General features: G+C 39.7%; 1 protein-coding gene across 2 annotated transcripts in view; it reads right to left on the bottom strand.

Moving 5' to 3' along the window:
* Positions 1-6687: 6687 nt before the first annotated feature.
* stk3 (serine/threonine kinase 3 (STE20 homolog, yeast)) overlaps positions 6688-14566 on the bottom strand; it is a 448082-nt gene continuing 440203 nt past the window's right edge. For both annotated transcript variants that reach the window (XM_060823879.1, XM_060823880.1), the window contains one exon: positions 6688-12483. In XM_060823879.1, the coding sequence (XP_060679862.1) occupies positions 12325-12483 (159 nt within the window). In that variant the 3' untranslated portion in view covers positions 6688-12324. The remainder of the gene's footprint in view (positions 12484-14566) is intronic.

The following is a 14566-nucleotide window of genomic DNA, read 5'->3' as shown; positions in this document are numbered from 1 at the left end:
CTGAACCAGTGTTTCTCGTAAAGCACATTATAAATGCCTTTTTGTCCTCTTTGTTTCAATTTATAAAACTCAGGATTCCATATGTCATTTTATCCACAGTCTCAACCTGCCACGCCATCTTCAAACTATTTGTGTACATACTCATAGGTGTCTCCTGTCACTCTCTCAAATTCAGATCCATGGGCTTCAACTTCACTAATAAGTCTATTATGGTATTCTATCAAAGCATTTGGAAGTCCATGTACACCATGTCCACCACATTGCTCTTATCAACCCTGTGCATTCCTTCATCAATAAACACCAGCAAGTTAGTTAGACACAAACTTGCCTTTGACAAATCTGTGCTCACTTTCCAAATTAATCCACCCTCATTCAAGGGACTCTTAATCTTGCCCCAAAAGATAGGTTTTCAACCACTGAAATTAAACTGATCTGGCCTGTAGGGATTTACCCTTGCACCCTGTTTTTAGACAAGGCAGTAATATTCGAAATTCTTTAATCCTCTGGCACCTGTCCTAGATCTAGGGAGGTTGTAAGATTCCAGCTTATGTCTCTAAATTTCTACTTTTGCTCATTATCCTCAGAGGCATTCCATCTGCTCCTGGGAGTTTATTAAGTTTAAACTGTATCTAAAACAACCTCCATACAAAATAACACATATTCTATAATCATGAACTACAACAACATTTATAAAGTACCTTTAATTTGGAAAAAATAATGTCAGGCCAAAAAATGCCACACAGAGGCGTAAATAGACAAAAGTAAAATATGATGGTTTTAATTTAGAAAGGAAGGCAAACTTCCAAGTGGACTACAGGAGAACCCAGAAATTCGGTTAACCTCATGTTAATTTAAACAACCTTGGATAGAGAGTCTGCTTTAGACAGGCTGAGCAAAGCTCTGACTGATATTTGCCTGGCTCTATCCCACCTATATCCGATAAATACAAAAAACATCAATCTTTATAATCCTAGCTTATACACATTGTTTCCTTTGCATTCTTTTACAATAAACAGAAGTCTTTCACTTTACAACTTTCTCACTCCAGCTATAGTAATCTGCTTAAACCCCAGTCTGCTCTCAAGGCTGATGCAGGCCTTAGGGTGTTCAAGGTTCCTCTCCAGTCATTTCTGCTGATGCGTTAAAAATTGATGCTAAAATGTGCTTTTCAGTCTTAGTTTGAAAATGTTGTCTTCTGTTTTAAGCTCTTTTTCTGAAACCTTATTTAATTCTCACTACAGCAACCAGTGTTTCATCGACAAGGGCAAATCCAATTTTGCTTTCCTTACCTCACATTTGCAACCAGAAATGCACCGGATGTTAAAAGTCAAAGAACAGGATTCAGCCCTTTGGCCCGCCAAGTCAGCACCAACATATGTCACTTTTATAAATTAAAAGCCTTTCGCCTCCATTCAGTATCCTTCTATTCCCTGCTTATTCATGTATCAGTCAAGATGTTTCTTATGCGTTGCTATTGTATCAGCCACAACCTTTTCCTCTGGCAGAGCATTCCAGTCACTTTCCACCATCTGTGTAAAAAAACTTGTCTCACATCTCCTTTAAACCTTCTCCCCCTTTATTTTAAAGCTCTGCAGTCTAGTAATTGACATCTTTACCCTCAGAAAGAGACTCCAACAATCCATTCTATCCATGCCTCTCATAATTTTGTAAAACTCTACCCAGTTGCCCCTCAGCCTCTGATATCCAAGTGAAAACAAACTGAGTTTGTTCAATTTCTCCTCATAGCTAATACCCTCCAACCCAGGCAACGCCCTGATAATCCATTTCTGTATCTTCTTCAAATCCACATCCTTCTGGTAGTGCAGCGACCAGAAAGTACCCAATACTCCAAATATGGCCAAACTAAAGTTCTAAACAGCTGCAACATGACTTGTCAATTCTTAAACTCTGCACCCATCTGATAAAGGCAGGATGCTACATGCTTTTTCAACCACCATGTGGCACTTGTGTTGCCACTTTCAGGGAACTATCGACCTGTATGCAGAGATCTCTCTGTTCACGCTTCTAAGGGTTCTGTCACTTACTGTATCAAAGTCAACTGTGGGTCTGGAGTCACATGTAGGCCAGACTAGGTAAGGATGGAGGAATTTCCCCCAAGGACATCCTTCAAAAATACCAGTGATTAAATGGCATTGCAATGCAGGATGAAATCAATTCCAATAACATTTTGAAAGAGTTTGCTGTTTCTAGCTCCTTCCAGGCTGCCACTGGGGAATAGACAAGCATCAGTTGAACCATGGCCAGGCTTGTACTAACCAGGCGACAACTAGGTGATGCGACATTCATAACCAGGTGATGGTGGTTGATGGAAAATATTCAGCCTGGTGTCTGGTTACTATTGGTGTGCCACAAGGATCTGTTTTGGACCACTGCTGTTTGTCATTTTCAGAAATGGCTTAGACGCAGGCATAGGTGGATGGATTAGTAAATTTGCAGATGACACTAAAGTTGGTGGAGTAGTGGACAGTTTGGAAGAATGTTACAGGATGCAGGGGGACTTGGATAAACTGCAGAGTTGAGCTGAGAGGTTGCAGATGGAGTTCAAAGCAACTAAATGTGAGGTGGTGCACTTTGGAAAGAATAACAGTAAGGCTAAGTACTGGGTTAATGGAAAGATTCTTGGTGGTATGGATGTGCAGAAGGATCTTGGAGTCCATTACATAAATCCCTGAAAATTACCACCCAGGTTGATAGTGCTGTTAAGAAGGCATACGGTGTGTTAGGTTTCATTCATAAAGGGATTGAGTTCCGGAGCCGCAATGTCATGCTGCAACTAAACAAAACACTAGTGCGGCTACACTTGGAATATTGCGTACAGTTCTGGTCGCCATATTTCAGGAAGGATGTGGAAGCATTGGAAAAGGTGCAGAAGAGATTTACCAGGATGTTGCCTGGTCTGGAGGGAAGGTTTGATGAGGAAAGGCTAAGAGACTTAGGTCTTGATTAGATTAGATTAGATTACTTACAATGTGGAAACAGGCCCTTCGGCCCAACAAGTCCACACCGACCCGCCGAAGCGCAACCCACCCATACCCCTACATTTACGCCTTACCTAACACCACGGGCAATTTAGTATGGCCAATTCACCTGACCCGCACATCTTTGGACTGTGGGAGGAAACCGGAGCACCCGGAGGAAACCCACGCAGACACGGGGAGAACGTGCAAACTCCACACAGTCAGTCGCCTGAGTCGGGAATTGAACCCGGGTGAGGCAGCAGTGCTAACCACTGTGCCACCGTGCCGCCCACTCATCGGAAAGAAGGAGGCTAAGAGGGGATTTGATAGAGACATACAAGATGATCAAGAGGATTTGATTGGGTAGACAGTGGAAGTCTTTTTCCTAGGATGATGACGTCAGCTTGTATGAGGGGGCATAACTACAAATCATGGGGTGACAGATTTAAGACAGATGTCAGAGGCAGGTTCTTTACTCAGAGAGTGGTAAGGGTATGGAATGCCCTACCTGCCAATATAGTTAACTCAGCCACATTATGGAGATTTAAACAATCCTTGGATAAGCACATGGATGATGATGGGATAGTGCAAGGGGACGAGCTAAGAATAGTTCACAGGTCGGCGCAACATCGAGGGCCGAAGGGCCTGTTCTGCGGTATATTGTTCTATGTTCTAAACACTGTGAAATTCTTTTCTTTCGCCTTATAACAGCTATTTCGTAGCATAATTTGAGGAACAGTACAACATACATTGGTGGAATAGATAACTCCACTACAAGACATCAGTCCAAGCACTTCAGCAGACAGTGACTTTAGGGAACTGGCTACTCGCTCAGTGTAGTTGGGTGTAAATATTTTTCATGTGGTCACATGGTGTCAGACACCAGAATCTCAGCAGCTACTACAAGCATGTTATTTATTATTGTTGAGAGTATGGTGCTGGAAAAGCACAGCAGGCCAGGTAGCATCCAAGGAGAAGGAGAATCGATGTTTTGAGCGTAAGCCCTTCATCAGGAATATTTATTATTGTTGACAGTATGTCACAATTGCCAATGACTTATTAATGGAAGTACAAAATATTGAAAAGAATAAGAACATAGATAAAGATAAAATAATTGCAGAAGGGAGCTAAAACAGAAATATAACATTTATAAGTTTGGGCTAAATTATAAAGTCAATTCACAAAAGCAAAGGTAAAACAAATCTAACACCTTTCATTAAAATAAAATACTGCAGATAATGGAAACCTGAAATAAAAACCGAGTGTTGGAGACACCTCATAGATCTGGCAGTATCTGTTTTGAGTCTGAAAAGGGACAAAATTTCACTGGATCAGGATAAATCAATTTTGTTCCAATTTCCACTCTCCTTTCACCTTCCCCTGATCCATCTTAGAACCTTCACATCCTCAAATTTCTCTGGGTCCAGTGTTGGGAACTGGCTGCTTATGAATATTCATTCCAAGCTGACCAACCATCACAGCTACCTCAACGTCACCTCCTCACATCCTGTTTCTTGTAAGGACTCTATTCCTGTTTTGTGGTCTCCACGTCATTCATTCTGATTATGCTTTCTACAATGGTGCACCTGAGACGTTAGCCTTTATCCTAAACTGAGGACATATCACCAACCCCACTACACCCCCTCCCGACCTCCACACCCCTCAAGCCCAGCCACAGCTGATCTTCATTCTGTTGTTAACACCTATTCTGAACCAATACATAGTTTTATCACCTTTACAATTCTTTCTAACTTCTGTTCCCAAATATTGTTGATATTTGACTCCATCTCCTAACCAAATTCCATACTTTTCATTGTATTTCACTTGATCCTCCCCTCCTTTCCAACGGCATAAATCCCATCAAATTTCCTCCTCTCCCCTCAGTTCCAAAGAGGAACCATTGGTCTTGAGGCATTAAAGTTTGTTTCTCCACAGATGCTGCCAGACCTGCTGAGTTTTCTTTAGAATTGTTTTGTCTCTCTGTTGTTTTTCAAGCTTTTTTTATATCACATTAAACACGCTCTTTATAAAACAACATTTGGCCATAAGGCCATAAGAAACTGGAGCAAGAAGAGACAAAGTGGCTGCCTTGCCATTCAATATAGTCATACCCAAAGTCCTGGGCCTCCTCCACTGCCAACTCCTAGCCACTTGACACCTGGAGGAAGAACACCTCATCTTTTGCCTTGGGATCCTCCAACTACACAGAATCAATGTCAATTTCACCAGTTTCCTCATTTCCCCTGCCCACACCTTATCCTAGATCCAATCCGGCACTGCCCTCTTGAAATCTCCTACCTGTCCATCTTCCTTCCACCTATCTGCTCCGACCTATTATCATCAACCCCCACCTTCATCTACCTATCACCTTCCAAGCCATCTTCCCCCTCAGCCGTCTGCCCCATTTATCTCTCAGCCTCCTTGGGTACCCCTCTCCACATTCCTGATGAAGGGCTGATGCTCGAAACTTCGACTCTCCTGCTCATCGGATGTTGCCTGGCCTGCTGTTCTTTTCCAGCGTCACATTTTTTGACTATTAATAAGACCCGATATTTATAAGCCCTTCATCAGGAATCCCAGCGTCGATTCTCCTACGCCATGGATGCTGCCTGACCTGCTGTGCTTGTTCAGCACCAAATTCTGAACTCTGATCTCCAACATTTGCAGTCCTCACTTTCTCTTATTTATAAGGCCTGCCTTGGATCTCTGGAGCTTTGTTCCAGTTGTTTAAGAAGATTTTGAGACAGTACAGGCCTCTATTCCTCACCTCCTATAAACACTACACCATGCCCAAAGTCTCCGTACAACTCCATAGCCCGCCACCAGTATCAAACATGCTCAGACCTCAGGATCATATGGATATGAAATATACTAAACTTCTAAGAATGTACATAGTTCTCACTGGACATATTTGACAGCGAAAAAAACCTCCCATTCATTGTAGATAATTAGTACTTCCACCTGGAAACAAGATCGACGTGAAACACTATGCCACAGAGATCAGCTTTAAGAGGGAAAAAGTTTACAGCAGGCTTTTATCAGTCTGTTGGGTTTTCTAAGACTGACCCTGACAGAAATAGCTGGTAAGAATCACAGACAGGATAAGGAAATAGAGGCAGCCAGTCTCTTGTTGTTCATCATGCAGAATGTGGGTGCGGGTTCATGGTCACATTGAGAAATTAGTCTGTTTGGACTTAAATGGGGCTGGAAGTTTCACTTAGCTATGGCTAGTATCCTCCAGGGTAATTCTCATCATGAAGTCCACTTGAGACTCATAGTAAAGTATAACAATGTCAGAGAATTTTTCAAAAATTAAAAAAAAGGACTGTTCTCTAGTCCAAACTTTAAGTTGCCCATAAAAATAGTCAATGTTGTTTGCAGTTTGTTTGCTATGGTGTAAGTTAAAGATGTGAAATCTTGGATGATCCTTCTAATCAGTCACAGGATATTTAAGTATCGTTTTAAAAATTGAATTTCTCTATAGGGATCATAGCATAAACATTCAAAAACATTCAACTGCTGTTGGTACTCATTTGCTTTATTGTGACATATTGGAATTAAACATCATAAAATAAGTTAGTACCCCATATTAAGAAAATGAACATTTAAAATTCAAAATATTGCATATAACATTTCAATTAAAAATAAGAGAAGCCAGGCCCAACAATTTTCTTTTTAAATAATTCAACATTTAGATTCAAAGAAAGATTGACAACATCACTAATACATACATTTAAAATTCAAGTCAGCAGCAGTAGTTTTTAACAGATGACAATAGATTATAATTGTTTATTGTCAGTGAATTTTGGAATGGATAGGAGGATAAATTAAATGCACCAACACCAGGAAGAATTAACACATTAAATCTGCAGACACTGAGATCAGTAATACTTTCTCATTTTTTTTGGGAACTCTAAACATTTGCATTCATTTGAGGAGTTGACAGACACAACTTTGTACTGGAAATTGCCACTTTGTTTTGTACTGTTTGCTGTTTTCAGTCTGATGAGAACAGAACAGAAATTCAAAAGACAATGCAAGCGTGTGGACAGGAGTTATTCTGGCTGCGGGCAGAATACTGCACCATCATAATTACTTTACAGAACAGAAATAGGTTATGTAGTCTAACAGTTGCATATCAGTGTTTATGCTCCACACGAGGCTCATCATAGCTTACTTCATCACACCCTAACAACATATCCATGTAATCCTTTATCATCTATCCATCTTGTGATGAACACCTCAAGACTTACTGGAAAAAGTGGAAGCCAGGCGAAACTGTGCACCATCACACCTCTGCCCCACCCATCCCTTTCCATGACCACCTTCTGCCTAAGTGTAGCAGAGTCTGTATAGGCACCAATGGACTCACTTTGAGAATGGAAGACAGTCATCCTCATCAGTGAGGGATTACCAATGATGCTGATGATGATAACATCCATTTAGTATTCCCTTAAAGAGGAGATATATTACCCTGAAGTATTTATGTAAGGTATGACTTGCCTGTACAGCATGCACAACAATACTTTTCACTGTATCTTGATACATATGACAATAAAAAAACAAATGAAATCAATGTGATGAATCCATCAGCAATGTGAAAAGCACTGTATTGCTTGATCAATAAAATGTTATGCCTAAGTATAACAGCCAAAAAGGTAGCTGTTACAATTTAAAGCATCGTAATCTTTATTGTTGGTGTTAATTACTGAGAAAGCATCTTTCATTACAAGTCGCACAAACCACATTCTGAAAAATAAACTGTAGAACACAATTCGGCAGCACAATCACATGGAGTGACCTTAATGCTTAAAAAAGGAGCACTTCCAATTTTAGATGTGATTCTTCAGAGGTTTATATACAACTCCACTTTCAGATCTTAATGATTAACAAGTGCTGCGGCCAATTTAACATTAAGTTACAGTGCTGCAATGTTATCTCTTGTTGTTAATATTGTTCTAAGGTGCCAGTTTATAAATGAGAATTCAGACAGTAACTTTTTTTCTGAATTGAACCTTCATTACAAAACTTTCTTAATGTTCACATTTGGCTTTTTACAGTGAGTGATTACATCTTTCTGAAAGCCCTGCGCTGTTGGGAATGTATTTGACTGACCAGTGTGCAAATTGCATTCTCAGGTTGGATTGAGTTTCCCCATTCTCAGTAATTATAGTTTTTTAGTGCATATCATTTTAGAGATTCTGAGCAGCACCACACTTCAGCGTGTCTCAACTTTAAATAAAAATATATCAGTCAATCAAACCTCTTTAAAAGGCACTGAAATTATTTCAATTTGGCTATTTATTGTGATTCTTGCAATCAAAAAACTTTAAGTTTCTTGAGCTTTAAAAGTTTAAACCATAATCTAAGAAATAAATAAGATATATGTAGACTTGGCTGATTTTTCTGAGAACACGAACAAAAGCCTCCATCTTTGGTATAGTTAATTCAGTATTGTCTGCTCAGTTATGAAGAAAACATGTCTATCTGTCAGGGTGATGCACATTAAAACACTCATGTAGTCAATCAATATCCTGCTGGGAGCCCAGAGCAGAAGGCAAATGACAGTAAAGATGATATATGGTGTGTTTTAGGCAGAAAATAGGTCAGCTCTGCTGAGATCAATTTCACACAAAAAAGACATGTTGAGGCAGTGGTGGTGATGGTTGTCATCAAAGTGTTAGACCCTTATCACATCCATGTTAAGAAGTCAATGTTAAATCCTGAAGACAGTAAAGTGTCTAACTGGAAAATGAGGTGCTATCCCTTGGTCTTGTATAGGACTTAACCAGAACAATGCAGCAGGCTGGAGCAGACATCTTTGTATTAGAGCAAGAATTATGAGTTTACAGTAATTGGATTAGTTTAGAGGTTAGTCAAATGCTGGGTCCTACGTCAGCTAAATAAATCTAAGTCTTGATTCGCTACGCCAAGAGATAATTGATAAATCTTTCACAGATCTATACTAAAAGATTATATTAATTATAACACAGTAGAAAAAGATCAATTATCCAATTTCTATAGCTTTTTTCTATTATTAATTTTAGTTGACAAAGGGAAAATTGAAGTCAGCTCATTTGGCCAGTTCAAGCACCCAGTGCCATATCAATTTCTCCTTTAACAAAATTAACATGTCAGGTATATATGCACACGATTATAAAGGCATACAGTGCCTTGGTAAATCATTTGAGCATTACTAAGTGGAATAACAGGTGGCAGAGTCCACCTATGGAGCTCAGTTGTTTAGTCATGTATGAGTTTAAGTTGCCCATAAAAATAGTCAATGTTGTTTGCAGTTTGTTTGCTATGGTGTAAGTTAAAGATGTGAAATCTTGGATGATCCTTCTAATCAGTCACAGGATATTTAAGTATCGTTTTAAAAATTGAATTTCTCTATAGGGATCATAGCATAAACATTCAAAAACATTCAACTGCTGTTGGTACTCATTTGCTTAATTGTGACATATTGGAATTAAACATCATAAAATAAGTTAGTACCCCATATTAAGAAAATGAACATTTAAAATTCAAAATATTGCATATAATGTTCCACTCACGGTTTGTATTCACTGAACAAGCAATTGTCAAGTTTTGAAGGATAAATTAAAGTTAACTTTAGATTATCTTTAAAATTTCATAAAAGTTATAATGAGTTTATTTGGCCATCACCTAAACTGCCAAATGGCATAGAGATTGGACTGAATGTCCAGAAGACAATAATATGTAGGAGAAATAGGCTATTCAGCCCATTGACTCTGCTCCATCATTCAATGAGATCACAGTTGATCTGACAACCCTCAACTCCACCTGCCTACCTTTTCCCCATAATCATTGATTCCCTTACTGATTAAAAACCTACCTATCTCAGCCTTGAATAAACTTAATGATCCAGTCTCAACAACCCTCTGCAGTAACAAATTCCACAAATTCACGACCCTCAGAGAAAAATATCCTCATCAATCAAATGCTAAGTTTATGCTAAAAGGCAACTTCATAGAACCCTGTTTGCTTACATCATGACAACTCTTTTAAGGCATAAATATTAGGAAAATTACTGTCCCAAATTTGCTTAAATGTACAGTAAGAAAAATCTGTTGATGCAGCACAAATGTCTTACATTTCTGTCGAGCATCTATACCACAGGAAGTTCCATTTGTAGGTTGACAAACTCAATCCAGTCAGCACATCTGTTTACAGCCTTCTGCTACCATGACATGGCTCAACTTGATACACACACTAAAGTGAGACTAGAAAGAAATAAGGCATCAAATTTAATAAAAGCAAGAAAATTGGCATGTACTGACTTCTTCAAGGACTCATGTGCACCAATGAAATTAGTGTTCACTTCTGAAATAAATAAACTACAATCTTTACCATTTGTGCACGTTCTAGGAATCTGATCTCTGAACACTGTCAAGATGTGCAATGAATTATGTTTCATCTTGTGTAAATCAGTAGCAGCCGTTAATATATTACCAATTGTTCTATATTAGTAAGTGTTTGTGTATCAAAGTCTACTTTTATCAGTAAACCTAGGCAAATATCTCACATCAGGCCTATACATCAAAGTAAATGAAAAGAACTAAAATGCTCTTTTAAGTGACAGCAGACAATAATAAACATTCATATCACAGTGCCAGAAGCGGTCCATGTCTCTCTGGTCTAATATTAACAAACAGGTGCAGGTACATTCAATAATACGAAAAAAGCATTATCTCTAAGAAATGGCTCTACTGCGTCACAAGAGGTAAACCGCTGCCAACTTTAAGCAAAGACTTGTCAGCAGTGAGATGACACACTGCATGATGACCTGCTGCATTGACATGGGCAGTTTTGACTGTTCAACCTATCTGTATAGGTTTGGAATGTGATTTTTTTACTGTAGACCTATGAAGTCAATTTCAGAAGTGCAATACATCTAGGGTCTGAAACTTTAAAGACATTAGTATGCTGTTTTGTTCTTATGTACACTTTAGAGCAAATTTCATTCAGTCATGGGTTGTGGGCCTTGATGATAGCACCAGCACATATTGCCCAGTCCTTATTCCCTTGGGTAGGTGGTGGTGTGCTACCTTCTTGGACCACTGCAATCCATTTGGTGGAGTGCATTCACCGCATTATGAGGGAAGTAATTCCAGGTTTTGACCCAGAGACTGAAGGAACTCCCTAATAACCTTGTGGGTGCACCTACATCAAATGGACTGCAACAGGCTGCAGCAGAACTCCAGTAGTGTTCTGAAACATTATAAAATGGCAGTAGCTTCAAGCATATTGTGGAACTATTTGCAACAAAAAAAGTATGACATGAGGTAAGCAGGTTAGTTGGCAGAAATCAAGTTTTTATATAATAATGATTGACACAAATTGACACGCTTCAACAAATTAATGGTGCATTTAAAAATTTGTTGGGGGAGCCGGAGAATATTACCTAGCTTACTTATTCAGGTTAAGTTTTAATCTTTAAGGACTTTTAATAGGGCTTCTTGATACCCCAACAGTTAATTTTTTAATCCATAAGGTCAGCATTTATTTTCCTGAATTTTCCAGACAGCAGTTAAGAGTCTACAACATTTCTCTGGGTCTGCAGTCCCGTGTTGGCCAGCCTTGGTAAGGATGGCAGATTTCCTTCCTTAAAAGGACATTAGTGAACCAGATGGGTTTTTAAAACAACTGACAGTAGTTTCATGGTCACCATTAAGCCAGCTCTTTACTTCAGATTTTATTAAATTCAAATTCCACCTGCCATCGTTGGATTTGAAGTCTTGTCCCCAGAGCAGTGATCTGGGGTTCTGGATTAATAATCCATTGATAGCACCACCAAACCACTATCTCCCCATTTAAACAGCAATACAATGCATCAGGTATTTGGTGTTTGTCATAAATATTGTGATATTACTATCTTTGTTGTATTTGAGACTGTGAAATTTCAGACTGATTTACAATTTCAACATAGCGTTCTAAGCTGTGCAGATAAGAAGAATGACGATACAGTAAATTGACATTAAAGCTGTTTCCTTCAATACCTGTGGGATCACAATTAATACACCTTTAGCAGTATATAAGTATCTTTGGTTCTATGATTGGTCTGCTGGTCAATGTTCATTCTGCCCTCATAACAATTCAAACATTCCTGCTCAGACCAAGTACAAGTTGGTCCCTTAAAGTTTGATGTGTACGAGGCTGGAAAAAAAAGAGTAAATTTCTGTCCACCTGAACATAAAATCCCCCATTCACAAGAAAACGAAGTTAGAGGGTGCATTACTGAGAGCATAGATATATTACAGGCCATGCTACCCACGACAGATTGGGAATATTCAGTGGATGAGAAGTGGATGTCTGAATTCAGCTAGAAGTTCTGCTGTCTTCGTTTCTTGGCATCCATGGCATCCAAAATGGGTTGTCGTTTAGCCTGGTATCTTTGGCGCAGATCCTCGATTTCTCGTTCCATCATTGGATCCAGTGCACTCAAGCGCATTTGTAATTCTTCAAAGCTCAGGTTCTTCAACTATAAAACACAAAAATAAAGTGCTGGTGGAAAATAGAATTTAAAAGACGAAAATGTGATTATACCATGACGAACTTATTAATAAAAAGTGATATAGAACATAGAACCGTCACCCTTTGGCCCACGGTGTTGTGCTGAACATGAAGGCAAATTATACTAATCCTTTCTGTCTGCTCTTGGTCCATATCCCTCCATAGTCTGCACTAAAATTATTTTATTGGAAATAAATTATAAAAGCCTGCAACAATCAAATATACCATTATTTTGTCTTTACAATGCAAATAGAAATCTCACATCTTTCATGTAAAAGAACAAAGATCTTTATTCCCTTTTAATCTCTACGATGAAGCTCTTTCCTTCACCTGCTCCATTGTAATGACTTGCTAAATTTTCATTAAATTATCAAGAGTAATATTTGAGCAGTTTAGGAAGGGAACAAACCCATAGCACTTTATTCCTCCATTAACCTTTTACACAAAATTCTGCAGGGACGAATTTAATTACATTCAGAAGAAATCCAACGAACAGTAGTCTCGATTGAATTTCATTTCAGAGAGCTGATTAAGTGATGTCAATGGTACTTTTAGGTGAGCTATTAATGCATGTATATTGCATTGCACAGCGTACCTTATCTGCAGATTTCTTTCTATTTCCAACGTACAGATAATGTCTGAGTCCACTGTCTATTTTCTCCCTCTAGTGGCACACTTCAAAGATAAGGACTCAAAAACTAACCAGGTGAGAAAGCACTTTCTAGCCTAATTTCCCCTTCTAGTTGCCCTGTAAATTGCGGCATCTCAAATATATATGTGGTTTTACATGTATGTCAAAAAAGAATCTTGTTAAATACAGAAACTGTACATCAATTTCCCCAATTTAAAGTTTTCACACATGACTTATAGCACTTAGGATTAGAAGGACATTTAGTCCCTTGAATAAAAACCAAAAGATTTGCAGATGTTGTAAATCAGCGACCAAAATAGAAATTGCAAGAAAAGCTCAGCAGGTCTGGCAGCATCTGTGGACAGAAATCAGAGTCAACATTTCAGGTTGAGTGCCCCTTCCTCAGAACTCAGAATTTAGTCGCTTGAGCCTGCCTCACCAATCAACAAGATCACAATTGAGAGTGTGGTGCTAGAAAAGCACAGCAGGTCAGGCAGAATCTAAGGAGCAGGAGAATCGACGTTTGGGGCATAAGCCCTTCATTAGGAATGAAGCTTATGGGCCGGGGGCTGAGAGATAAATGGGAGGTAGCTGAGAATGCTATAGGTAGATGAAGGTATGTGAGAAGGTGATAGTTAGGAGGAGGGTGGAGCAGATAGATGGGAAAGGTGATGGACAGGTCAGGAGGGCAACACTGAGTTGGAGACTTGGGACTAGGATAATGTGGAGGGAGGGGAAATGAGGAAACTTGGGATATCCACATTGATCCCGTGGAAGCGGAGGGTCGTGGATCTGACAAGGGAGTGACAGAGCGAATGACCTTTTTAGAACGCTGATAGGGATGGGCTGGAGCGACCATTCCCTCCGCGGTTCCCTCTTCAGATTCACGCCCCCCAGCAACCCACACCCCACACCTGGAACCTTTCCCGGCCACTGCAGGAAGAGCAAAACCTGAACCCACACCTCCCCCCTCACCTCCATCCAAGGTCCTAAATGATCCTTCCACATCAGACAGAAATTTACCTGTACCACCAATGTCATCTATTGTATCCGTTGCACCTGAGGTGGTCTCTTCTACGTCAGAGAGACAGGACGCCAACTAGCGAATCATTTCAAAGAACATCACTGGGACAGCTGCACCAACAAATTCCACTACCCCATGGCTGAACACTTCAACTCCCCCTCTGCCAAGGACATGCAGGTCCTGGGCTTCCTCCATTACCAAACTCTTACCACAGGGCGCCTGGAGGAAGAATGTCTCATATTCTGACTTGGGACCCTGCAACTGCATGGGATCAATGTGGATTTCACCAGTTTTCTCATTTCTTCTCTCCCCCATATTATCCCTGTCCCAAACCTCCAACTCAGCACCACCCTCCTGACCTGTCCATCACATCAATTCTCCTGCTCCTTGGATGCT

This window comes from Hemiscyllium ocellatum, chromosome 4, assembly GCF_020745735.1.
Source record: "Hemiscyllium ocellatum isolate sHemOce1 chromosome 4, sHemOce1.pat.X.cur, whole genome shotgun sequence".
Lineage (NCBI taxonomy): Eukaryota > Metazoa > Chordata > Chondrichthyes > Orectolobiformes > Hemiscylliidae > Hemiscyllium > Hemiscyllium ocellatum.
This window is presented reverse-complemented; position numbering and strand designations above follow the sequence as displayed.